Genomic DNA, 27565 nt, shown 5'->3' on the forward strand with positions numbered 1-27565 from the left:
CCCTGAGTCTTCAGCCCAACAGCTTTTCTCCTGCCTGCACCTGGATGCAGAAGCTGGGAATGCAGCAAAGGTACAAGGAGATATTTCACTGTCTTTGAAACCAAACACTGTTAAAGGTACTGTTTGACTGTTAAATGCAGCGAATACAAAAGAATTACTAAGATTTGTTGGAGTTTAACAGCTTTGCACCTGCTAATGTGCTAGAAAGGAGGAAAAATTGTGTGTTTGTGGAGGGTAGTGCCAGTGCCACGGCTGGGGTCAGCTGGAGGAACATGCAGAAGGCAGGAGGAAAACCTCTCTGCAAGAGGCAGAAACCCTCGTCAGGGACAGGTGGAGAAGGATTCGGATGCAATTTATGATCCTTTGTTAAAATAGTCATCGGATCGTAAATGCCAAGAGCTGGCAGGTAAGAGCATGAACTTAGCCGTGAGGAGCTACTGTAGGGTTTGAAATGTTGCTCCATGGTGAATAAGCACCTGCAGGTGAGCAAAGAGGAGTGGAGTTACCATGTGCATGCTCTGAGGCTTCACCCTTTTTGTTTCTTCTCTCCTTTTCCCTTTGGTTCAGCTGGGGAACATCAGGGAAGGATCTCCCACAGCCACCTCTGGCTCAGCTCCTGGCACCACGGCCAAAATGGCAGAAAGCTGCAGCCCCTCGTGGTCTCCTGTCCTGGGATGCATGGTGGGTGCCATGTGTCCCCCAGGAATCAGGGAACAGGACTACTCCTCGTGCTGCCACCTGCCACCGGGTGATGATGAGCAATTTGGTGTTATCTGCAGCCATCCCAAGGGGCAAAGAGATTTGTCTCTCTCTCTCTCCCTGATGTTCTCTAAGGGCACTGTGACAATGACACAAACTTGATAAGAAATTGATGAAAAGTCTCTTGTAGTCGTTAAAATATTAACGAAGGCAACCGCGGACCACAAAGGTTTCTGGAAGTTTGCCTTTGCAGTGCATCGCTTCCTTCTTACATTCAAAACCACCTCCGAGCGATTTGAGTTAAAATCGGTAAAAAACATAAAAGCTGCAGGATCGCTTCTGATGGAAATAGATGGACAACAAACCGACGGTGAAGCTGCATCCAGTCGCCATAGCGACGGGACTTCCAAAAGGATGCAGAGAGCAGCACCGGCGTCCGCAGCAAAACGAGGAGCATGAGCGGCCCGAAATGGGGGCTGGGGCTGCCCGCTGCAGGGAGCCGTGTGGGGACAGGCTGGGGGCTGCACGGGCAGGGTCCCCCCTGATGGTCCCCTCGGTAAAAGAGAAATTGCGCTGATGTGGGGACTGCAGATCTCTGCAGGGGACCCTTCAGAGATGTGGCCGTAGCAGAGCCGCAAGTCCCCCAGGCTGACCATGAGCGCTGGGGAGGCAACTTCGGTGCCATAATGTGTCTTTGCCATCTCAAATTTCTGTTTGAGTAAGCACACAAGAACTTTAGAAAATGTATTAAAAAATGGGCAGAGGCCAGAAGGAACCAGCTTGGCTCTACACCACCTCCCCTGTCACGCAACAATTAAAAAGGGGGGGGATGGCCACCCCTGTACCCAGTATAGGGCACAGCCCACAAAGGACTTCATCTCACTTTGTGATAAGAAAATGATCACAGAAAAGTATTGCTCTGCTACTCAATTAAGAGCAAATACTATTGATAAATAATGCCAATAAAGTCAAAGTGCTTCATACTTTTTTATTATCGATCTTCAGTGAAAATATTGCTGCCAAGCAGACAACTAACACAGGGACTGAGACATAGGCCCAGAATAAAGAATTGGCTGGAGAGCACCTGGATGAGCTAAATGCTTTCAGATTCACTCTGCAGGAGGAATTTCATCCAGCAATGATGGACATTATCTCAAGTTATCTCATGGTGGTTAACTTGGGGAATTTTGGGGGGACATGGCAGAGCGCCCAAAGATTAAAAAAGGGCAAAAGAGTAGAATAGGGAAGAAAAGAGGAGCCAAGGGAAATGCAGGCCAGTCAGTTTAACTTCAACTCTCAGGAAAAAAAAAAAGAAAAAAAAAAAAAAAAAGAAAACAAATGAACAAAAAAAGGAACAAATAATCTATTTATTTGTAAACTTATATAGGTAGCAACAAGAGGTAAAGCAGGCAGCTTGGGTTTGTCAACAGCAAGCCCTGCCAACCTTACTGGATTGTCTTCTAAAAGAGAAGAGCAGGCTCCGTGGGTAAAGGAGAAGCTCCAGACATGGCACAGCTCAACTGCATTAAGACTTCGGCATGATTTCAAGTGATGCTCCCCTAAACCAGGCAGGGAAACTCGTTGGATGAAACTAGCAGAGGACGGGTGGCAAAACCTTGCATTATTTCAGTCTATGGCAGTGGTATGCTGTCAACACGAAAGGCTGTACTGCATGAGGGGCAGTCAGGATCTGGCCCAGGTACAGGACTGCTCACTGGTTTAATATAAATTAGCTGCCTGATGGAAGAAAGATGAGGTTTGTTAAATCCGCAGATGACCTGAAGCTGTACCAGGCTGCATGTAACACAGATAACTGTCCGGAAAAATAATATAAAAGAGGCTTTATACAATAAAATAAGACATTCAAATTTGGGGTATGCTTACTAATAACATCTTGGAAAGACTGAATATACATATAGATGAGATCAGTCAAAATCCTTAGCTACATATCACCCTAAATCAGGAAATTGCTTTCTACCAGAGCACTGTGGAGAGCTCGCCTCCTGATTTGTGCTGTCTCTGCAAAAGGGGAACCAAGGCATCTTTTATTTTACATTTTTATTTATTTATTTATTTATTTTATTTTGAAGGCCCCTATTTTGCCTTAGGTGCACTATAACTCACTTTAGTGACAAAGAAATGTGAAAAGCCTTCTCTGCATTACCCGCAAGCCTGGAGCCTCCATCAGCTGGGAATCCAAAGACATTTTGAACTTTGCCTGGACTGGCGTTTGCAGCAAGAAAATGGGTCCAGTCTAGGGCTGATCCTGAGAAAACTTTATTGGTCAAACACCAGGGCTCACACCAGCCATACAGCTTGAATCTGAGGCTGACCGTAATGAAATTACACCACTGCAAAAGATAGCGATGTGGAAAATACTGTTCTCAGTGTCATCCATTCCCCAAAACAAAAACACCAGCATCATGTCTCTATCTTGCACTGGATAACCCATGCAGAGGAAGACAAACTGGGCTTGAGGGAAGGCTCTCGTCATGATGCATGGGCTGATAAGGGACCACATCAGACGCCAAGCTGAGCACCCAGAGGAAGCCTCCAGTGCTTCACTCAACAAAACAAAGTTCAAAAATAAGCCTAAAGTTTAAGGAAGAGTCATTACAGGAAAGGTGCTGTGGAGATACCTGTCTCATTACTTCACAAAACAGAGCTAAAATAAGATTACTGCAGAACGTGGGTTGTGCGTCTTGGCAAAGAATCCAAGCAGGGTTGGAGGCCACATCTCCCCGGTGCCTATATCCTTCCCAGTCTACATTCTTCAATGGCAGGGTCACTGCATCCACTGAAAAGTGACTCAGCCTCCTTCTTGAAGTGTCCCTAGATGAGATTAAATCTGAGTGATGTCTCCAGTGACAACTTCACAAATCACTTTGATAGGCTGATATTTAATTTGGCGATCAGATCATTTGAAACTATTGATTTACTAATTCAATCTTAATCACGATCTTGGTGTGATGATTTCATTGGTCCACATTCAATTAGCTTAGTAAAACTAATGAACTATTTTAGCGATATCTTTGCTCAGGTGTGCCTTCATCTGCTCATCCTTGTTAATCAAACCTGAAAAGAATATGCAAGGCAGGTCTACCCTATCAAATAGAGGTCACAAACCTGTGAGCAGCAGTTAATTTGGGTGAGGCCCATGCAGGCAGCTCAGCTCTGCAGCTCTCGAGTCTCCACACACCCTGTGAATGAAGTCATCTCCCAGCAGGTTTGGTCTCCAGCATCCCCCAAAGACCCCCTGTTGCACTGCTGCATGAGGGCTGCAGAGGGCTTTGTCTTGAAAGCGGTCAAACTTTTCAAGGACGTCCTTCTCCACAGTGCACTGAGGAGAGGACAGGGTATCCTGGGCTCCATGTTTGGTGATTTATTCTCCCTTAGCCTTCCCTTGAAAGCATGCAGAGCTCTGTGTTGAAGTCCTTAGGGATCAATGGGGTAGGTACCGCATGCACAGCACATCTTGATGGACTTCATGCAAGACAGCTGGGTGCTGGAAGGAGTACAGCAGCCGAAGTCCCACCAAAAGGCTCTCCATGGGCTATCTGTAGCTGAGCAATGGGAAATTTCGAGCAGAAGGGCTGAGGCCCCATGCGTGGTGCAGGATGGGAGCAGAAGGAGAGAGAAGGAATCAGGGCTGATGCCTTCAAAGCTGGGCCAGCTGCCTTGGACCCGTAACACCATGATGGCAGGGACCATCACACCGTGGCTATGGGACGCAGCTTTCCCAACTGTGCAGTTAGTTATTTGCGTTTGTTACGGACATTGCTATCTGTCAGCTTTGTGAGGAGGTCAGACGATACAGCCCAAACTTTGTGCTGGCTTAAAAAATTATAAACAAGCGACTCATTTATTTATTTATTTTAACTGGGAAAGCTGTTAGAGGCCTGGTTTGAAGCCAATTTAAGTCATTGGCACGATTCAACTGGGCTTTGTTTCCAGGCTCACGGAAGCCTCTTTTAAACCGTTCCCCTGCTCGTAAACCGGGACTGGTCCCTGTCGGATTTTAATCGCTTCTTCCCAGGCCAGGCGCTGGGACGGGGACATGACGGATTGCCGTCGGCGCAGGCAGCCGCCGCCTCGGCCACGCACCACCCGTGCGTTGCTGCCATGTGAGCCGTGGCCGCTTCCAGCGCGGGCTGCTTGCAGGCGCCGCATCGGGAGCCATGCAGCCCCGGGGAGGGAGGGGTTTGGTGGCTGGGCTGGGATCGCTGCCGACATCCATTTCCAGATCGGGAGGAAGGGCTCAAGCCATTTTAGGCATTTTCTTGGACTTCCTGCCCGTCTTTTAATTAAAACACCCAGAAGGGAGCCATGCGCCCTTCACCCCGAGGCCTCAGCCCTCAGCTCAGCCCCTCTGCATGGGAACGGGCCTGGCGTGGCCTCATCCCGGCACACCTGCACCTCCCCTCCCGTCAGCTCCTCTGCAAAGGGGCAGGCACCCACCTCAGCCAAAACAATTTTAAAAGGATTTTCCTGAAAGGGACTAAATGTGCTGGGATGGCTCCTGGCACCCGCCGCCCCGACACACAGCAACTGAGACCCATTTTCTTTTACGGGGCCCAGGCAGTTGTACAAAGCGTTTACTCCCTGCTTCCAACGTGTGAGGCAGTGAAAACCTAAACTGAACTTCCCAGCATTTTATGGTTGTGTGCATCTCACTTCACACTTTATTTCCTTGGAGCTGGTTCTTAAACAGCAACAAACTGGCAATCACATAAATATTGACAACTGAGTAGTAGCATCAACCTTCAAATTACTTTTCTGATGACCAGGAAGAGCCCTCTGCATTCCCCCCAGTGTCACCTGCATGTTTCTTCAGCTATAGTGAAAGACAAAATGCTTCATCTTTGCTGAAAACCACATCAAGAAGTTTCCTGAGATTTGCTGTGGGACATGATTTAGGGCAATTTTTCTTCTCTCAGAATCACTAAAACTTCCTATTTTCAATGCTTGTTTTTCTTCATGTCCACTAACATCCCACACCTAGGCTGCTGGAGTCCACCACATGGCACCTACCACACGGTGTCCACTGTAGCATAACACCATCAGTGTTTGATCCCTTTTTCTGAGGCTCCCAAGCCTCTTGTGTGAGAAGGTCAGAGGATGCTAACAATTTGGCTTAGTGATAACAGAAAGCTCAAGGCCGCCTGGCATCGGCATCACTGCTAGGAGAGAATGAGAGAAAAAAACTTCACAGATGTTGAAACGTGAGGATTCAAGATGGACCTTCTGGGAAGACAAGTGATAAAGCCAAATAAATTAGGAAGGTAAGGAACTGATGATTAACCCTATTGTTTTACACAGAGGTGTTGCATTAGAGTCACCTGGCTTTTGGTGTTTGTGGTTAATTATTGACTTTTATCTGTGTGTGGAAAGAAAGCATGAAGGCATTGCCTTTTTTGGGAAGCCAAAAAGCCAAGGAAGTACAAGACCACTTTATAAAAAATGAAGAAAGAAAAAAGAAAAAAAAAAAAAAAGAGAGAGAAAAGGAAAAAGGAAAAAGAGAAGGAAAAAAAGGAAAAAGAAAAAAAAGACCTATATTTCCTGTGGATTTTTTTTTTTTTTTTTTTTTTTTTTTCCCATGGCAACTGTAAAAACAGCTCAGATTGTGTTGATTAGCTCCGTGTATTATCCCATACACGAGCTCAGTGTATTATCCCATGTATGGTCCCGTTAGCTCTGTCTGAAGGCCAATACCCTCTGTACAGAAAACCTTTCTATTCAGTACATTTTTCTGTTGAAGAGTAAATGCTTTCCTGACCTCAATGAAAGAATCACTTTATATCTCAGAGCATGTAAAGTAATAAATCAGAAAAATGATCCTTTTCCTTCTTTACATTTTGATTGCAAACATCAAACAATACATTGCAGTTCAGTGTATAGAAGAATATTGTCACACATAAAAAAGTGAATTAAAGAAGGACCACTAAAAAAAAAAAAGAAAAAAAACAGCCAAGAAAGGGAAGGTGTAACAGAAATAATTGTATTTTGTTGTTTATAAGCATGTGTGGACAGAGGATTTATATCTGTGGGACAATTTGGGAACAAACAAAAAAAGTTTGGGTTTTAAGCTCAGCAGATTTCAAAGCACACTGTTTATACCTTCTGCAGTACAATAAAGCTTATCAAGAACTTTCCCATTGGATACTAGAGTCAAAAGCAATAAGAGGAATGTAACAGTGTGCTTCCTCTGATCATTACTATAGCTGTAATTCTTTCAACGCAGATTTCCCATATTAGCTCGAGCTCCACTGCACAATGGCCATTTTCAGTACATCACTGTAAATATAGTCAGAAATTTGCCACCACTTCACACTCTGTGAGCTCAAAGCACATGGAAATTCAAGGGCTCTTAACTAAAAATATTACGTTTTCACTCTAGAACCTCTTGCTTTTGTCCCTGTAACATACTGGGATTAATCAACTGCTGATGCAAATGCATTAATTTCAGTGTGATTTCATTAAGAAGACAAGAAAGAGCAGTCTCACAGAAACAGTGGCACCTAGATTTTTATTTAATGATTCTGATGTGCTTTATAAAAGAGGGGAAGTATCACCTCCCTGTTGGAGAGAGTTGAGCCTCGGGAGTGAAAGAAAGTGATTTGTCAACAGTGGGACAAGGTGCAGGTCTCCTGGTGCTGTTTCAGATTTGTGCCTTTGACGTGGAACAGAATATGAAAACAATGCATAAAGATAAATACATTTCAGGGTGTGAGATCATCTCTAAATCACCAGATCTCAAGCTGCGGTGTTTCTTACACAGAGCCTACCTCTGCCCCTCTGCTAAACGCAGTGGTCAGCGCTGTCTGCTTTTTCTTTTCGCTCTTGCGAGGGGGGGACGGTATGGCATGTTTGTCAGGACCATAATGTTGCTTTTCCTAATGAAATGAAGTGTTTTGGAGAACTTCTTTTAAGCAAAAACATGTGTTCCGGGGAGGAAACATTCTTCTGGTAAACAGCTGAGCCCTTAATATTTAGCAACATAACTCCGTGTTTGCAGCTATTGAAAGCTGAGTGACTAAGGAAGCCTGCGTTTCTGGGGCTGAGGACTGCAAGCATTTTGCTCGTTGTCAGCTAGCCAGCCCTTTCTTTTATGTATACACTAGCTGCAAGAACCAGCTATTGGATGGTTACTTCTTATGGTTTTAATAAAATTTGTCTCGTATCAAAATGCCGCTGGGTTTCAACGTTGACACTGCACTGAGCAATGCTCTCCACTCAGGCACAGCTGGCTCTTGCTTTCCAGAAATATTGCTGTGCCCTGGCATTATTTGCAAGAATTGCAGCCCTAAATCATTTCCTCGCCCCTCCAACCTGCACCAAGAGGGACCCTCCACACGCAGCTCCTCTCCTTCATTGGAAGCAGGGGTCATTCCTCCCCGCTCCCCCCAGGAGAGGTGCTGCGTGAGCAGGGACCTGCAGTGGTTGGAGGCAGCTGAGGGGTAGGACAAATTACCTGCCAGACACAGGCATCGGCCATGGGGAGCTCAGGAAAAAAACAACAACAAAAAAAAAAACAGCTCAGAAGTGCAGTAAGGAACAGGGATAAGAAGGCAGGAGCACCCCAAGCCCCCACAGGTAGGAAAGATGCTGTGTGCTGGTGATGCAGGGACATCCAGTTCTGGGCACTCCGCTGCCTCCCGCAGTGCGAGGGGATGTTATCTTGTTCCCATAGCCCTCAAAACAGCTGGGCATGCTTACCATTTTCAACAACTACCAACTAAGGCCAAACAAGATCCCATGATAAAAGTTCAAGGCCTCGCATTCCTCTTCTTATTGCTTTCCTGAGTGGGTTCTTATTTTAATCAGAGTGATGGTACTTTCATCCAGTTATCTCAAAGCACATAACAACCATTATAATTGCTGGCAATAATGAGCTAATTAATTCTTCTGGGTATTGTTTTTCAAGGGATAAATACAACTATCCTTAGTATAGGGATGGGGAAGCAGAGGTAAGAAGGAGAAGTAGTTGTCCTTGGGTAAATAGCTTTGTTTGCTTTTTCCTAGCTTATTTCTTTCCTGGTTTTATTCATGTAGATCTATGTTTGTTTGGCTTTATTACTTTTAGGATAGTTTATGTTTTATTATTGTTTTCTAGTAATTTTAAATGTTACCATTTTGGCAGGTGACATTTAACAACAGTTGGTTGTGTACGTATTGAGGTTTGTTTAAGAAAACTGCAATGTTTTTAGAAAAATGAACAGATGAAGTTTTCCTAAATGTATTTTAATCTTTTTTTTTTTTTTTTTTTTTTTTTTTTCCCCAGAAAATAAAATACAGGTAGTTTCTCATGCTGATTCTTTTCTATTTGCTTTCGATATACTTTAGTCCCTACTGCAGAAAGCTAACTGAATACGACTTTCTAACGTGTAAAGAATTCTCCTGGTTGTGAAGTTTGTATACCAGAAGTATAGATTTCCTAGCATATTGGTTAATATAATTCATGTTAAAAATGTGTGTGCTGGTTTGGTAGCATTCACCAAGGGTGCGTGTTTTCCCCTTTTCAGACAGGACAGGTACGCATTTCTGAAGTTGTCCTAAGGCAGCGCAGAGATGTCACACACACAAGAAAGGACTTTATTTTGGTTTTCTCTCAGCTTCCTCTGGCGCTTAACTAACCCAACTTACCCATACGACACTCTGGAGCAGCAAATAACTACCCAGCTTCCTAACTTTTATCTCGCAGGCTGTGATCCAGCAAGCACACATGTGCTGCGTGTTACCACAGCCAGGAGCAGGGAGAGGCTGCAGGGGAGCTGTGAGCGATGTGACACCGGGCTCACACGCAGCTATTGCTGGGAGCCAGCTCCAGACAGGACCGAGTGTCACCAAACTCCTTCTGGGAACCCCTGCGCTGCTCCAGCCCGTTGGTCAGCACCGGGCAGGCTTTTAGGGGCAGTTAGGGGTTTATGTGGACACCTTGCTGTGCTTATAACGCTGGCGCTCGCTCCTTACTGAGGGATGGCTTAATGGCGTCTGGAGAGCCTGAAAACCTTTATATGGGCTTTACTTCAGTCAGCTTTTAATTCTAAGGAGACTTTTAAAAAAATAATTAAAATTAGGCTCAGCTGTGGGTTAAAATAAATAAATACAGCGCTTCACAGGCAAGGTGGGGGTGAAATTCAGCCGTTAACCCCAGCAGTGTTCGTCTTGGGACCCCTCCTCCCATCGCTGGCCCTTGCGGGGCTCCCCCCCCGCCTCCCCCCTCCCTCCCGGTGCCGCCCGCAGCCCAGCCCGGCCGCGGCGGCTGCCGGAGCGAGCAGGGAGCCGGGATGTTTTTCGGGGTGCGCTTCCCCTTTAAGAGGCGGGGCCGCGCGCAGTTTGCGGAAGCGCTCCGCCAACGCCCGGCTTCCCATTGGCCGCCGGCGGGCTCGTGACGCCGGCTGGGCGGCTCCCCCTCCCTCCCCTCCCTCCCCGCGTTCCATTGTGTGCGCCAGCGCCCGCCAGGCCCCGCCCCCTTCCCCGCGGCCACGCCCCCTTTATTCCCCCCTCCCTCCCCTCCCTCTCCCCCCCCCCCCCGCTCTTGGCTCATTTCCGGCCGCCGCCGCCGCCGCTGGCTGCCCTGGGAGGGCGGTGCGGAGCGGAGCGGGGCGCAGCGCAGCGCAGCACAACAGCCGCCATTTTGGTTGTGTGCGGCCGAGGCGCGGAGCCGCCGGAGCCGCGCCGGACGGGGCGAGCCGGAGCCGGGGGGGGGGCAGCGCACACAGACACGGCCCGGCCGGCAGCGCAGCGCGGAGCCCAGGGCGCCCGCTACGCCTCTCTTTTATTTTTATTTTTTTTATTTTTTCTCTCTCTTTTCTTCCCCTTTTTATTTTTTTATTTTTAATTTTTTTTTTAAATTTTTTAATTTTTTTTTTTTCCTCTCTCCTCTCCCGCCGCCGGCGCCCCCCGGCTCCGCCACACACGCCCCGGCAGCAGCAGCAGCAGCAGCGGCGGCGGCAGCGCCAGGCAGGGGCAGTAGGGAGCCTGCGCTCGGCCCCCGCGCTGCCCGCCCCACCCCCCCCGCCGGCCATTTAACCCACCCCGCGGCCAGGCCCCCGCCCTCCTCCTCCTCCTCCTCCTTTTTTTATTTTTTTATTTTTTATTTTTTAAAATTTTTCAATTTTTCACTTTATTATTTTACATTTTACCCCCCCTCCCGGCTCTTCCTTTCCGAGGGGTCTCTCAGCCTTACCCCCCCCCCCCCCTCCCTCCCTGCCACCAACCTCTTGGCTTCCCTCCCCCGGCCCCTGGCCGAGGCGAGGTGCGGGTCCCCCCCAGGAGGGGGGCGGCTTCTCTCTCTCTCTCTCCCCGCTGCCCCCATCTCGGGGAGCGGAGCCGAGCCGAGCCGCCGGGGCTCGCCACCATCCCGGGAGGGGGGAAGGTAGGCAGCGAGGGGGGGAGGGGCCGGCGCCTTCCTCCTCCTCCTCCTCCTCCTGCCGTGGGCTCGGCCCCTGCGCCTCCTGCGCCCGAGGGGGGGGCAGCCCGCTCCTGAGAGAAAAGAGGAAGGGGGAAAGGAGCGGAGCGGGGAGGTGGAGGAGGGGGGGGGGGGCAGCGAGGGGTGTCGGAGCCCGCCCCCCACCTTCCCAGCCCGCGATCGGCGCTGCCTCCAGCAGGACAACAACCCCTCCTCCTCCTCCTCCTCCTTCCCTGCACAACAAGATGTGAAGCGGAGACTCCTGGGACTTATCCTCAGCCTCCTCATCCTTACGGCTCCCCTCTCTGCAGCCATTTAGCGACGGGCGAGGGAAGGAGCGAGTGGAGCTGGGGACCCCGCGCCCGCTCGGCCTCTCGCCCCGCCGCCTCCCCCCCGGGTATTTTTCAGCAGGGTGGTGTCGGAGGGGGAAGGAGCCGCTGCTAGAGGACGGTGAGCTGCTTTTTTTCTTTTTTCCTCCTCCTCTCCCCTCCTTCGCCCGCCTCCTTGTGGCGATGAGGAGGAGGAGGACGGCGCCGAGGAGGAAGAGGCTGATGGCGGCGGTGAGGAGGCAGCAGGAGGAGGAGACCCCCCGGAGGATGAAGATGATGATGGTGGCGGCGGCGAGGAAGCACCAGCAGCACAACAGCCGGGATTAATTTCACCGAGGGAAGAAGGAGAAGAAGGAGGAAAAAAAAAAATCAAACCACCAGCCTCAATTTTTTTTTTTTTTTAATTTTAATTTTATTTTTTATTTTTTTCGGCGGGGGCTCTTCCCATCTCGGCTCAGCCCTCTCGCCTTGGGGGGCAGAGGCCTCTTGCTCCCACCCTCGCCCCGCTTCTCCGCTGCCGCCCTCCCGGAGCCCGAGGGGCAGAAAAAGGGGAACTTGGCCCCCCCCCAGCCGGATCCTCCCCGCTCCCTTCTCGTCGGCATTGTTGTGCTGCGGCTTCACCCGGGGGCCCGAGGAGAAGCCGAAGGTCTTGGGGCTCCCCCCCTGCGTCTCTCTGCTCGGAGTGATTGTCTAAAAAAGAATTAAAAATGGCCGAGAATGTGGTGGAGCCGGGCCCGCCTTCAGCCAAGCGGCCTAAACTCTCCTCACCGGCGCTCTCCGTGTCCGCCAGCGACGGCACAGGTCAGTCTCGGGGGCCCAGGCCCTCAGCCTCTGGATGCCACAATTGCTGCCCTCCTCTCCCCTCTCCTGCCCCAAATCTTCCCCCTCCCTTTGGCAGAAGCCGAACTTGCGCCTGCCTTCGGCCTTTCTCGGGGCTTTGCTCCCCTTCCAGCCCCGTTTGAACCCGTTCGCGTTTCAGACCGGGCCCTTGGGATGTTCCTGCCTCCTGTTTGTCTTTTTTTTTTAATTTTTTTTTTGGGGGGGGGAAGTGTTGGAAGGCAAAGCTGGTCAGTTTATTGTGCTTTTGATCAATTGCAGATAACAGTTTGTCATTTTCGTGGCTTTCACAATAGTTATTACAGAGCTCCTTGCGAAGCCCGTGCCTTTAGCACTATTTCGTCTTTCTGCAACTGGATTTAAAGATGCCGGTTTCGTGCACTTTATTGTTGAATTTCTGTGTACGCTTGTACGTACACAGGTACAGGTCTTGGTTCTTATTTTGCAGATATACAAGTTTTTTTCACAGCTTGTTCAGAAACGAGATTTTTCTCTGCTGTTTCCCCCCCCCCCCCCCCTCTCGCATTCAGCCTGGTTATTTGATGTGTTTTTACAATTCTTCTTGCTCTTCTTTGCAGAAGAATATCTAAAAATCATTTTTTGTTGTTGTTGTTCTGTTTCAAATAAACCATCGACTTGGGGAAAAGAGAGCCAAAACCAAAATCCAGATTGCAAGTTTTGGGCCTAAGGCTCCTCAAGACTTAGAAACAAAATGTTATTTCACCTCATTTGCATTAAGAATCAATATGGAGTGCAGTTCGTTTTGCATCTCTCATTTTCTTTGCTGTGAGACTAAAATGTCTGAAATTGCCCTGTGAACTTGGGGGTTGGGAGGATAAAGGGGCTTCTCTGCAGTCCTGCAAAGGTCCTTGGTGATGCTGTGAAGGCAGGCTGGAGGTTGGAAAATGTAGGTGTCCCAGCCAGTAGCGAATCTGAGCTGGTTGTACTGGGAGGGGAGATGGAGTACCACAGGGCTGTTGAGCTTTTTCATGCTTCTAGTGAAGCAGAGCTCATTTCTTATCATTTTGCTATGAGACTACTTGGTTACCTGTCCCCCGGGAGTTTCTTTAGGCTCACTTTAGATCTTCTTAAGCCTACAGAGTGTGCCTACAGATGGAGGCGGCCTCCTCCTGCTAGAGTCTGGTGAGTGGTGGTGTCCTCATGCCACCAGCCTTGTTTGCTGCAGTTAGAGCTGCCAAGAAGAAGGAAGAGTTCAAAAAATAAAGTAAAATGGCTGGTCACTTGACAGTAGACAGCAGGTTTCAGTATCCAGTTTTTGTCTGAGCAGTGGATGTGATTCTGCTTGGAATCATCTTCACAAACTTGATTTTTGCCTTCTGTTCTTGGTGGATGACGTATTAGCTCTGAAAAGTTGGTATGTAACTTTCAGAGCATTGTAGGTACAGGCAGTGCAATCAGTGTAATGTTGCAAGTGGAGGCCACAACTCTCCTTAATAGCAACAGGTCTCCACCAAGAGAGCAGAAGGCTGAAGAAGCTGCTCTTTAGCTGGAGCTAGTTGGTTTTTTATGCTACACTTGGAAACCAGTGCCTAACGGTAGTAACCATTTTTTTTACTTTGCCTGGGCAGTGGTGATCTTGTTCTGTTTATGGAGGTGAAATAAAATGCTTTTGAGGGAAGTCTCAATACCTGAAAACATGAAAACTGAAGGCTTATTTTGGTTGAGACGTATGGACGCATCAAAGTTGAGGTGTTTAAGATCAAAACAGGCTTGGATAATGTGAATTTATCTCAGTTGAACAGGTGCAGATTTTCACAGAATATTTAGTTTATTTTCATAGTTAGCTTGCTGAGCGGCTTAATAAATGAGCTTTGTATATTTGTGGTCAGTTTCAGAGAGATTCAGGTGTGACAGCACACAAAATGGAATAAATTTTTTCACAGTCATTGAGATCGTCGTCACCTGGTAGCTGTGCAGAGGTCTCTGAGTGCTGCAAATGCTTCATATATGCTACAGAAAACTGTTGAAGGATTTTTACTCTTAAGGACTTCTTGTTGACAATTCCTTGCCTGCATTTGGGACACTTCCACGTACCTGTTTTTCTAATTAAATAAAATAAACCCTGCTGAGCTGATAAACGTGTTTTAAGGGCTGCGTTTTTCAGTTGCTGCTTGAATGGCACATTTTTCTCTCGCTTCTACTGTTGTGGGAAACATTTTAAACCTATCTGCTCTTGAAATTTGCTTTGAAATAGCGCAAGCAACTTTCACACTAGAGAACTGGTATTGTCCCCCCTCCTGTGCTAATGGTAGGAAATCAGAAAGGTGGTGGGTGCTGATGTAGCTTCTCCAGCCATCTTTCTAAACTTGGAGTTAGATTCACACTATCCATGTGGAGGGAGAGAGAGGTAAGAAACTTGCAATGTTAAGGAAACTTTTCCCAGCACATGTATGTAGCGGATCTCTCAGTGTGTTTCTCTTGCTGTTACCTTTTTGACCGAGTTCTTAGCATGAAACACTGTTTTAGCTTGTTAGATACCTAAAAGTAATGGCTGGCTCCAGTTAACTTATTCCCGAACTTGTAGGTGTTAGGAGTATCTATACTGGACACTAAGTTGAGTCTCTAATTCACCCATGTTTTTATTGTAGGCCTGGATGAAACTGATGTTCTGGGTTTGGAATATAGTAAACTCAATTAGATGAAAAAAATAATGGTAGTTATGTGTGAATTTTGTTCAGATATGAATACCTTTACAGTAGGGTCACCTTTTATTGGTACGGTATTCTTAGTATAGCACGTGAATTCGTGACCCTGTGCTAGCAGCTTTTCTGTACTGGTGTGGTGGTACTGATGGAAGTATCGATAGAAATGGAAACCTTGTTTTGGCATGTTGCATCCAGCCTCAGAAACCTTTTTTTAAGCACTGTATTAGCAGATCTGTTGTATACACTAGTTTGTTTCTGTCACTATAGCAGAATAATTTCAGCGCATCCTGGAAAATTGTCTCCTTGAGTAAGTGAGCGGAAGCCTTTCATAGAGATACGTTTTTAGCTGGATACTTTAAACCAGTGATTTTATTTTGGGCATTTTATTTCCGAGCCCCTCAATTTTTCCTGCAGCGATGCAGGTGGGCTGCAGTTGCCGCATACAGATTCCTACATGGTTTGTGTAGACCCACGTGTGCTGGTGGGGTGAGTTTAGTCGCCTTTTATGATTTCTTTTACGAATCATCTTCATCCCCCCGCCCTTAGAAATAACCTGTGTTCTGTGGACTAGGAGAACTTTTTGGCTGTGGGTTCTGAGCTGCTCTTTGAGCAAGGAATAAAGCTGGAATACGCTCTGTGCGCTAGCGTGGCTGGGTGGTATCGTGTCTTTTGGTTGCTAGATCCTAAAATAGGATTTTAAGTGCTTAGTGTTTCTGGCTTGCCCTAACATTGGAAGTCACTTTTCTACACTTAGTTAGTTGATACGAGTGGTAGATCAGAGATCACTCAGTGTTCGTAATATGTGCCTTAAGTTCCTTCAGTTTATCGTGTCCAGAAGTTGTGTTTTTCTGAGGAATAGCACATCTCCAGTCTCTGTTTCAGTACACATCTTATATAAAACTAGCATGTTCTTTTCTTTTTTTTTTTTTTTTCCCCCCACTACTTCTGACCTTTAAAACTGTACTCCTCTTTACATCAAAGTTCTAAATCTTTTTAGAATTTAGAATAGGTATTTTTTTTTAATCTCATCTGGAGTGGTACAGTTTTTGACTGATTCTCATCTGTCACTTGTTCCAAGTGTTATCAGGCTGCTTCTTTGCTTGAAATGAATCTTAATCTTGTCTCACTGCCTCTTCCAGAGGCTCTTATAAGGTTTTCAACACTGTTTCCAGTCTGCTATGGAAGTTTTTTTCTTAGAGTTTGTATATACATTCTTTCAAATACTTTTTAGAAGTCTGTTTTCTGACTAAGATTTAAGACCAAGTTGTTAGCCACGTTCAATTTGCAGCCATCAGTTAAATATTTCTATCCCTTCTTGTTGAGAGCCACTTTTAAACTTTTTTCCAAGTATTTTGTCATCATATAAGATGCATTAAAATAGGGTTTATTGGGTGACATAGTGTACATCAAGTGCTGCAATGGATGAAGTTCCAAGCCAACAGCGGACGCTGCATTTGCCAATGATGGCAAACGGGTATCTCTGCCTTGGAGTTCCCTAGGTTGTCCAAGAAACATCTTGTTAGGAGTAAGATGTTTCAAATACCTCACAAACTGATCATTCTCATGGTGCTGAGTAACTTTTAGAAGAAAGTCTTACAGGCTTTTGATCCTTCTAGACCTCCAAATTGCTACACCTCTGTTTCTTTCGCCACTTTGAGCGGGTTGTGCGTGTTGGACATAGGTATGTACTTCCTTTGCACAGGGTTGGAAAGGAAATCTGCTTGTAAAGAAATACCACTGCAACTCAGGGACCATCCGTACTGTGATGCAAAACTGAATTTTGAGCGCTTACTTACGAATAAAAACCTTTGAGACTAGAAAATGAGTTTAGAGTTGCAGTTTAAAAGCACAAATTCACTTGATATTGCAGGTGAAAAGCTTTTGTTGCTGAGTTTGGGAATACAAATCCTAGATTTGGGAATATAAATCCTAGATTAAACAAACAAAAAACACAAACACCACAAAAAAAAAATATACTGATTTTTTTGTATCTCTTCCCAACATTTCCAGAGCAGCATTAGGATTTAGTATAGGTCAGTTCTGTATTTGCAGAACAAGCAATGTTTATCTGGGGAGGGTGTAGTGGAGTTGAGGGCTTGATGTATGCTTTTTGAGAATGTGTATTTCATGAGATCCTGGTGATTAATGCAGAACTTTTGCTGTAGATTTTTTTTTTTTGTATCTTTATAACTTGGACAAGGTGACTTGATTATTAGATTTTAATTTGATGCGATTTATTGGATATTTTTTCCGTTTTCTTCATAGGCTGCTGGATTTTTATTTTTTCTCCAGTGTCACCTCAGTGTCTCACTTAGGCTGTTCCTGCTAAAGCAGCTGCTATGCTTGTTCTAACACTAATGATATTACTTTAACCTTTCTCATCACCCTAACTAGTGCCCCCTCTGAGAGGGTTTGGCCAGGAGTCCCTTAGATTTGACAAATGGAGTAGTTTTGCTGCGTGGTTTTCACTGACAGATAAACAATGCACACCTGCCTCCAAGGATTTGGATTTTTCTGTCTTTACTTAAACTGTAGCAGCAGGCTGAAGCAAGATACATCTGTCCCTGCATGTGGTTGTACAAAACATCTGTAGTTACATTGAATTTGTAGGGGTTTCTTGTAGGATATATCTTAGGGCGATTCATAGAAATCCTCTCCCTGGCTGGTAAGTGATGGATCTGATAAACTGGTTTTGTCGTCTTCCTGAATATCAATATGTTTCCTTAAAATGGGTTGGCATATTAAAGTTCTGCAAAAACAGAACTGAAAGAAGTTCTGAAAAAAGTTTTGTTTAAAGTTCTGCGAAAACTTGATGAGTTGTTTTTAACTTCAAGCACACTTATCTTACATAACTTTTTTGAAGAAAATTAGGAAAAAAAAAAATGTTCTGTGCTCCGGTCCTAAGTAACTCCTGGCTTAGTTGGCTGTCAGCTGTGCCTACAGGAAAGCATGGGTATGAAATCGTGGTCCAAACCTGGATTTTCACAGAAAAAGTAAAAGTTGGGTACAGGATCTTCAGAAACCGTGCAGGTGATTTTCTGTCATCGGTGATTGTAAGATGGGGTGGAGACACTTGTTGCTCTCGTCCAAATGATGGTGCAGAACAGCTCTGCACTGCGCCTATCCCTGCATCTCCGTAAGGAGCAAGTAGAAATTGGAACCGTGTCTGTCTGCTTGCGGAGGCACGAGGGCCAGGAGAGGCATGGTGGTAGGAGAGGCACGGTGATTCTTCTACAGAGGCTTTCCTAAGACAAATGAGTTACTGGTTCTTGCGTTGTGGAACTCCCAGAAACAAGCGAATAGATAATCTCCTTAAAACATACTCTTACTGTGTTAATGAACAAAAAGAATCTAATGTTAGAGTTCATGTAAGTAAAATTCTGGCAAGGTGCTGGCGTATGGCTTGCTGAAGCTAAGCTAATATTCCTGGATGTCATTTATGAACTCTGGTGGGCTACCGGTTCAAGAAGTCTGATCTATTGACGTCTATATAGATAATTTAACATTTCTTTTCTGTTTTTACTTGGGAGTATTCAGAAAACTCACTTTGCTTTTTGGTGATCTTATACACAGTATGCGTTACTTCGAAGTTGGTGTGAACTTGGCAGTGCAGTGAGCTTCATTCTTTCCTTGAAACTGATTTGTAATTGCTTCTGAAATTGATGTGGTCTGTCTGGGGACACAGATGTGTCCCCTTCCTATCTGTGTGCACACATGTTTTTGTCTGCTAGTGCAGCAAACCAGAAACTTCCCAAAGCTGCGGATGGATAAGGCACTTTCAGCTTTCTGGACTTCTGTGGTCCATCATTTATCAGGCTCCCAACTGAAATCCCATTCTTACTACTTAGTGCTCTCACAGACCAGCAGTAGGTAACTTAATGTGGTCTTGGGGGAATTTCAGCGGCATCCCAAGGCAGGGTACTCTTGGGAATAAGAACAACAATTGAGAGACTTTAAAGTTAAAAGCAGCACAAGGAAATTTATGCAAATAACATGTTCACAAGTAAATGATTAACCGTGTGACTTCAGCATCTTGGAATTACAATGGCAAAATTTCATCTTGTTCAGGTCATCAGCGGCAGCAAGACTGGGACCTTTGTTACATAAAAGTGTGAATAGGCTGTGCAGGAAGAACTTCCACCTTAAATAACGTCTCTTCCGTGTGATCGTACTCCTTCCATTTTCCTAGAGCAAAATCTATATTTCAGAATCATAAATCTTCTCACTTCATTTCAGTGGTGAACTGCAGTCATCTGTGTCTCTCTTTAGTGCTTCTTAAAGAGCTCTGAATGAGAGAGAAAACAGTTTGTTGTAAATGCAGTTCGCTCCTGAAGCGGCAAACCCCACTTGAACCAGAGTGCACAAGAACTGGTCTTTCTGTTGCTATCAGCTTGGTATGAGTTAAACTTGCAGATTATTTTCCTGAGCAAAACTGGGACTTTTTTTTTTTTTTTTTTTTTAAGAAGGAGTTGATGTGTTTGACGCAGTGTTTGAGTAGAGATTAGGATAGCTTCAAGAAAAAAATGAAGGAAGAGCACGGTCCTCCAATAGCCTTTGGTAGAAGTTGAGCAATGAGTGGTTGCTACTTTAGAGTGATTTTTTTTATGCTTGCAAAATTCTGATGTTTATACTCAGTTAGAACTAATACTGAAATCACGTGCATTCGAGATGAGGAATTAGATCAACGGGCTGTTTTTAAAGGTCCGTGCCTGAAGTTGTGCGCTAGCGTGATGTGCAAACATGTTTTGTGCCTGGGCTTCTGCTGTCTGCCAGGGGCTCTGAGCTCCCTCTCAGAATGAGTAGCGTGCCTCCGTTTTCAGCTGTGTTTTCTGCTAGTATTGTTTGTGGTCTGTCTTCAAGTTATCAAGTTTCTTGATGTGGTGAGCAAATTCAGGTCTTCTCTGGATTAGCAGGAAGGAAGGAGGAGGCAGTGCTTCCCCACTTTCTTGCAGAGAGCAGAATTAAAAATAGTCTGATGCTGAAGACCTTGTTACCGGAGCGCCGTAATGCAGAATAAGGATTCACTCCTGCTTATGCAAGAGCAACTGAGAAGACCTGCGTCACGCTGCCACTTCGGCAGCATGTCGTTGTAAGGCTTGTACAGGGGCTGATGGCCTTGGGTCATGGCAGCAGTGAATCTAGACCTTAAATTTCTCTGGCTGATGCCTGAGTGTTTCCCCTTCTGTCTTGCATCGAGCTAATAGATTAATTAAAACTAACTGCACAGTTTCAGGTGGGGAAAATGGCTTGGCAGAGCTCTTGTTACCGTTGGGTAATTGTGGCTTCACAGAGCATCTATGCGAAAAGCCTCCTCGTTAAAGGGCTTTAATCGTAAGAGTAAATCTGTTCTCCAAAATACAGCAAAACTCTCTCACGCCCACTTGGTAGGAATCTTGAGAGTTTTGCCTCTTTCTTAGCATGCTTTTTCCCCGCTGCAATTGCCTGAACATGACTGGCTTAATTTTCTGCCATTGCAGATGCCGTGGGAATCGATGATTTTCTTTTAGTAGCACTTTGTTACATATCTGTGCTTCACCTTTGCTCCTGTGTTTTCACGAGTGCTTGAGAGTTGTCTTGTGAGGATGTGGCTCCTTCTCCTGTTCTGCCTTTTTTTTTTTTTTTTTTTTTAAAGGGTATTTTAGGGCTTGTAATGCTGGTGCTTGACTGCAGACTTGAGTAGCTGGTTACTCTGGGGTATTGGTTGTATCCTCTGGGCATTTTCTCTGTTAATGTCTAAGCCCTGTTCAATCCTGGATAGCTTTGATGCCACGGTTGTGGGGAAGATGCTGAGCTCAGCAGCTCGTTGTTGAGCTCTGTCTGAAAGCACAGCAAAGGTATCCCGTTTTCTGTGTAGTCCAGCATCACCTGCGGCTCCTGTCAACTCTGTCACATGCCTACCTTGTGTTCAGTGTCCTGTATTAAGCCTCATCCCCTTATTTCATTGTGCACTTAACAGCTGTGGTGCATATATTTGATGCACTGATACGTTCCTGGAGCCCAGAAACGCTTGTGCAAAGAGATGACTGTTCAGCAGCTTTCTAACTTGCTGTCTGTGTTCAGAGCATAACGTAAGAGGTGCAGGGACAGGAACTGGAAGTCTCACACCTACCGAAAAGCTCAGCACTGAGGTATACGCAGGAGTCAGCTCTTGTCTTTCTTACGTGACTGGCATGAGGGGTTCTCCAGGCACTGCTGTTCACACGTGTGCTGCTTCTGATACACCAGCTCCTCCTCTGCTTCAGTTCCGTGGCTGATCAGGCAGTGCACACGAGAGTGAAGTGTTCTGGGCAATTTTGTAGTACATAAGCAAGTTTTTAGGCTGCAATGAATAACGTCAGCTTTCTGTTGGTTAGAACCAGGTAATCTTCATTTTGATAGAAATTCGTGTTTTGTTCCAAAAGGGGAGTAGAGGTCGGTCTTAAGCCAGAAATGAGAAAACTATGAGGCTAGAAAGCATGCAAGAGAAACTAGCATGTGCAATTTGAAACCCACGTGTGAATTTCTTTGCTCATTAGTCAGCATTGGATATATTCTCCCTGCAATGTAAGCATTTTTTGTCCGAAATCTCTACCTTGCCTTGCGTGCTTTGACAACGGTTATCACTGGGGCCACCAGGAGCTCTTGCAGTAAAACTAGCTTGAAATACACATTTGTGACTCATCTGGAATCTGATTGCTTGATAGGGCACTGGTTTCTTAATCACTTGAGAGTTTTGATGGCCCTCTCTGAGTCCGTACTGATTTCAAGGCTTTGCTGGTGTTTCCCACCCAGGCCAGCGGTCTACTTGCATCTTGCAGATTAGGCACCATCAAAGGCAAGTTACTAAGAAGGCAGAGGTTTGTAGGGTCCAAAACTGAGAACAGAATTCACGGTAGACAAGGAAAGCTAACACACCAGTTTTTGAAGTGGCTTCCTTGCAGTTCAGGGTGAAGTTCCACTAACTTGATCCAGTCTGACTGGACTGCGGTGGAAAGACAGACCTGCTCCATCTGCGCTCTTCTCAGCCACCTTCTTCTTGTGGCAGATCAGACACAGCCATGGCGAGCTGGGCCGGCTTCTGGGCTACAGGATAGACCTGTGCAAAGGTTCCCTGGTGGTATGGTTCCTAAGGACAACTAGTGCATGCCTCTGCATCCACTAATAATACCGTTAATAGCATGATGTGGAATCTGTGTCGCTGTACCGGGATCAAGATCTAGTTCTAACGCTTGCTGCTGGATGTTTCTGATGAGCTCTTGGGTCAGTTAGTGGCCTTCTGCTCTGGGAATCAGGTAGACGTACCCTTGCAGTGCTAATTTGTCTTCTTCTACTTCCCACTAAGAAGCTTTGCTTTCTTAGAAATCTTCCTTAACGAAAAAGATGGCAAGGCGAGCTGTGCGTTCAGTGTACTGGAAAGTCACTCCGTTCTCTGGATATTTATCACCTCTGCCTTAAGCTATTCCGTTGGCTCTCGCGTGAATGTATTTGCCATTATTTTCACGTAGTCTGAGCTGTCTGGCCTAGCTCTGTCAGTGTTTGGATTGGCCATAGGTAGGTCTCTTACAGTGGGCTTTAGGGTGTGCAGAGTACGTAGAGGGCTGTGAAACGGATTGCAGCTCTTGCTGTATGCACACAAAGTCCTATTGTTCCGGAGGGTCTTCTGAGACTGGTCGTGTTTCAGTCTCGTACCTGAAATCTTCTGCCTCCTGGCAGCCAACTAGGAGTGGGATTTCGTAGTTGACCAGACAACAGAACCTTTTTCTGGTTTTGTTGATTTTTAATCTGCTGGCTGGAGAAGACTTGAAAGTTGTTGTGTTTTGTTTTTTTTTTAATCTTTTCTAAAAGGTGAGGAAGGCAAACTTGCATCTGAGTGATGCTTCGCTGGTATTAATGGCTTTTGATTTTGCCTTGTGGGTGCTAGGAATCATTTATGGTGTCTTCTCTTGGATTGACGGTCTTAGCGTGTTAGTGCTGAGCAGCTCTGGTTGCTTGTACCAGGATATTCGAGGTGGGCTTGAGCAAGTGAGCTTTGCAGCTGGAAGTGTCCCCATGTTTGACCAGAAGGAATGCTGAAAGAATGAGGTCTTCATAGAAGCAGATTAATATTTTCTTGGGAAGAAAGATGAGCAAATCCTTCAGTCTTTCAAAATAAGAATTGCACTGCCCTTTGGTAGCCTTGTATCTGAAATCATTTAAACAAATCTGAGTAAATGTTTGGTGATAGTTTGAAAAAACAAGTAGCTCAGATGATCTTTCAGATCGTTCAGATGATCACTGACTGTTTTCCAGGTGGTTTTGTGAACGGCTTTACATGCAGGGGTCTGGTCTCAGCAGAGGCAAAGTGAGGATTTTTGTTTTGAGACTGGCTGTGTCCTGGAACCTGCATCTGTTTAAGCAGTTCTTGTCCATCTGCAGCCACTCACAAAACTGCCTTTTGAGCATCTTTGCTGGAACAAGTGTTTCCCAGTTCCGAGATGGGAGGCTGCTGTGCTCTTCCAGTATGGTTTTGCTGTAGGTATGGGGTCTGTGTTGGACACCTAACTTTTCAGTTCATCTAGGAGAAATCTTTCTGGACAACAGATGAGCTTGAGAATTGCTGGTCTTACTTTTCACTCCCTGAGTTGTGAGATCTTTGTCAGGTTGTTTTGCCAGAGTGTTTTCTGAATTACAGTGTTTCAATGCTTGTCTGTTTAAAGACATCCTAACAGGCACCTTAAAATGCTCATTTGGAAGCATCTTAGTTTGCCTGTTGAAGCCATTTTAAACTGTCATGTAGTATTTTTTGATGGCTTTCTTCATTATCATGATCTTGAGGGTCTCTCCTACTGTGGCTTTTCCCATGTGCATCAATATTTAATTCTTAGTTTTGGGGAGGGGGGGTATGTTTTGAGGTAGGTGTACCAGCCCCAAACTCTAAATTCGTTATTTTAAATGTAGAACTCGGGCAAAACTTTATTCTTCTGCTTCTTTCCTCACTTCTGAATCTTCAACAAGTATCAGTCATGTTGAAAAGTACTGGAGATGTAATTGAAAGATGAATCCTTAGTATCTACTGCAAAATGTAACTTTTGGCACAAGGTTTCCTTTCAAATCAGCTAGCCCATTCTTTATTAATAGTCTAAAACATGGTTATTTGGAAACTCATTCTTCTTTGGGTGCTTTAGGTTAGTGAATAGTATATAAATGATGTTCTGAGATCTCTTGGTATACCTGCATTCTTCTCAACCTTATGTCATATGCTTAGAATTCTTAAAAGTCCCAATCTTCTAACAGTTAGGAAATTGCATTTAAAAAAAAAAAAAACAAATAACAAAACTCCTCTATTAGTACTGGAATTCAGCTGCTTGGCAACTTATGGTATTGTGTGAAACATTTTGAATAGATTTCTGATGCTGATCAGCTTTTCTGACTTATGTGTGGTTTAACTGTACTCTCTTCCATCAATATTTAGAATAAGTCATCTTGCCAACCTCTGTAAAATACAGTGTAATTGGCGCTTCCTTTTTTGCAATTGCTGAAATGAGTAGTATTTTAAGTCATCGTCTAGATCTGAAGGTTTTGAAAATGACCTTTCTGGCAGAAGTGATGCTGCACTACGCTAAAAGTTAAGATAAAATCAATCATTTACTGTGTATTCTCAAATTCTAAATACTGAGCCCGGCTGTTGCAAGTGGCTACGTCACACAATAGCTTGGCTTTGAGCCACAAACTTTCTAGATTATTTTTGTTTTAGCTACTATAGATGAAATATGCAGATCAAGGTGCATGCTACTTCTGCAGACATAAAACTTCTTGTTTGCTTGATCAAATTCATGCCACTGTGTAATAAGATTTTGCCATTTGGTTACCTTGGAGATTACTCCGGGTTTTTGTTCAAGAGAAAAAAAACCTCTTGAATTTTTTTTCCCAATCCTAATGATTTTTCACAACCTCATGGCCAGGAGGGTTACTGAAATTGTTTTCTGACTATGCTTGTTGTGGGGAAAATACTGCCTATTCCATGAAGTTCAATTTAATTTTGCAGTTCTGTGCTGGGAATGACTGGATGTGGAAAATTAAAACAAAACCAACCACCACCAAACAAGAAGAAAGCTGCTAATTTTTTTTTTTTGTAAATAGCAAGCATTTTCTGAAAACCATATTACTATGTTAGTTCTCTTCTGGAAGTGACACTTCAGTGAAAGTCAAAAATCAAAACACAGTATTTGCCATCAATCTTTTAACTCTTCTTAATAGTTGTCTAATTCCATTGGTGAATTCTGAGATGTTAATACATTTTTTTCCTCCTTCCCCTTCAAATTTCACAAGTTGGGAGATTACATTCTAAGATACCTAGTGATATTTCAGTGTATACTCTTGTGGAAAAGTGATGTAGAGTGGTTTCCTCCAAATCATACTTTGTAAGGTTTAGAAATTGTTTATGGTAACGAATTGGGATGGTTTTCACTAATGACTGATAGAGGAATTCTGCTGGAAAAGTGAAATTTCAATGGTTAAATAAATGGAAATTGATAAACAAGATTCCTCAAGACATATTGCTGATTGCACTGACCCCATGTAACGTTTTTGTTTTTCAGATTTTGGATCGCTCTTTGATCTGGAACACGACTTGCCAGATGAACTGATCAGCTCCACCGAACTGGGACTCAGCAATGGCGGTGACATTAATCAGCTGCAGACCAGCCTTGGCCTGGCCCAAGATGCTGCCTCTAAACACAAGCAGCTGTCCGAACTCTTACGGGCTGGGAGCTCCCCAAACCTCAACATGGGGGTTGGTGGCCCTGGCCAGGGCATGGCCGCTCAAACGCAACAGAACAGCCCTGGGATGGGGATGTTGAACAGCATGGTGAAAAGCCCCATGGCGCAGGCTGGGCTGACTTCTCCCAGCATGGCGATGGCTCCGAGCGGCCCGAACCAGGGTCCTTCAGCCCAGTCTGCAGCAGGAATGATGCCAACAGTAAACAGTCCAGTTAACCAGCCTGGCATGGGAATGAACACGGGGATGAATGCTGGCATGAATCCGGGGATGTTGGCAGCAGGCAACGGGCAGGGGATGATGCAGGGGCAAGTCATGAACGGTTCGATTGGAGCAGGCAGAGGCCGACCTAATATGCCCTACCCGAACCCAGGAATGGCAAGTGCTGGCAACTTGTTGGCTGAGACGCTGCAACAAGGCTCTCCGCAGATGGGAGGGCAGGCTGCACTGAGGGGGCCACAGCCCGGAGCCATGAACAAGGTAAGCAAGGCAAGCTGGGCTTGATTTATCTTCCTTCTTGGCATTTATTTTGTGAGGCAGATCCCTCTGCAGTAGGGATTCTGTAGAACAGGGTTCCTCTGCAGTAGGAAATTTGTAGAATAGGGTTTTTGTCTCTTTACCCCAGGATCCAATACTCTTGTTTATATGATGTTAAAATTTTAAGTGATGGGAGGCAAAAGTTGGGTCTTGCTCAACAAGCAAGAGTATTTCTAGATTAACCATCTTTTTTTCTTTTAAGTCCTGTGAGAGTATAGGTTATCAACAACATGGAAAACTTGGTAGCATTTAGTCTTTTATGCCTTTGTCCACAAATGTGTTTTCCCATCTACTGTGGTGAGTGTGATGGGAATGGTTCAGGGTGTTTTAGAAGTTTGGAACTTCTCTGTGTGACACTTAGTAAGAACATCTTTTGTCTCAGATGTGTTATGTATTGCGTTATGCTGGAGCAGCTGAGAAGAGGCAAATGCAGGTCTGAATGGACTGATGCATAGTGTGTAAGATGTACATTGCCCTTGAGAAATACTTGAGTTATTGGAGAAAGAATGCTTGTTTAAATACCCAAAAAAGAAGTGTAGGGTTGTTGAAGACTATTGGCACCCAGATCTAGATTTAAATTTCAGAAAGGTTTTGTGTATCAGAGAGTAAATTGGAAAGCAGAAAAAGGTTTTCTGTTGGTGGGGGAGTTAGATGTGCTTTTATAATTCAGGAGATAAGAATAAAATTGTTGTAGGTTGCTCTGAAAAGATGAGAGAAGAGTGGTTTAAAAAAGTTAGACAAGCAGCTTTCCTAGAGTAGGGAAACAAGTGAGTGTGTGATCTCGTTTGTGGTGTTTTTGATAAAAAGCCTGGAAAATATCTGTATTTCAGCTCACTTTAGGTGGATTTTTTGTGTTTATTGGTTAACGAGTGGAAACTTTTCTTCTAAGGTGCTTTATAACACCTGAATAGATTCATCTTGGAGTGACCAAAATCAGTCTGCTTGGAGGGCTTGTAATTATAACCAACACAGCCTGTAAACGTATTTGAAACGAGTGAAAATCAGTGCTGTGTCAATGCTTTTGCTATGCTTGAACGTATTAAGTAAAATGATGTTAGTGTAGTGTCTTGTGACCGTTATTAATGACAAGCTTTTTTGGTCTTAGCTGGTTGCTTGGGCTCAGTGTGCTGCTAACCATGGTCCCGGTATGTTTGGCTAGGGATGAGTTGATGTTGCAACCTGTTCATATCAAATATTCTTGCCCGATAAATAAGATGTTGCAAAGTCAGATTGCTACAGTAGAAAAATCTGTACACAGTTCAGATTGGTAAGAAAGAAGTAGCTACTTGGAGGTATTCTTGTATTGGAATTAGATAATTCGTTGCTTATTGGCTCTGAAAAAAATTACTTT

At 45.1% G+C, this 27565-nt stretch overlaps 1 protein-coding gene across 2 annotated transcripts in view; it reads left to right on the forward strand.

Moving 5' to 3' along the window:
• The first annotated feature begins 11266 nt into the window (after positions 1-11266).
• EP300 (EP300 lysine acetyltransferase) overlaps positions 11267-27565 on the forward strand; it is a 62913-nt gene continuing 46614 nt past the window's right edge. For both annotated transcript variants that reach the window (XM_084303447.1, XM_084303448.1), the window contains exons 1-2: positions 11267-12240; positions 25499-26157. In XM_084303447.1, the coding sequence (XP_084159573.1) occupies positions 12147-12240; positions 25499-26157 (753 nt within the window). In that variant the 5' untranslated portion in view covers positions 11267-12146. The remainder of the gene's footprint in view (positions 12241-25498; positions 26158-27565) is intronic.

This window comes from Netta rufina (assembly GCF_964035555.1).
Source record: "Netta rufina genome assembly, chromosome: 1".
In the NCBI taxonomy this organism is placed as follows: domain Eukaryota; kingdom Metazoa; phylum Chordata; class Aves; order Anseriformes; family Anatidae; genus Netta; species Netta rufina.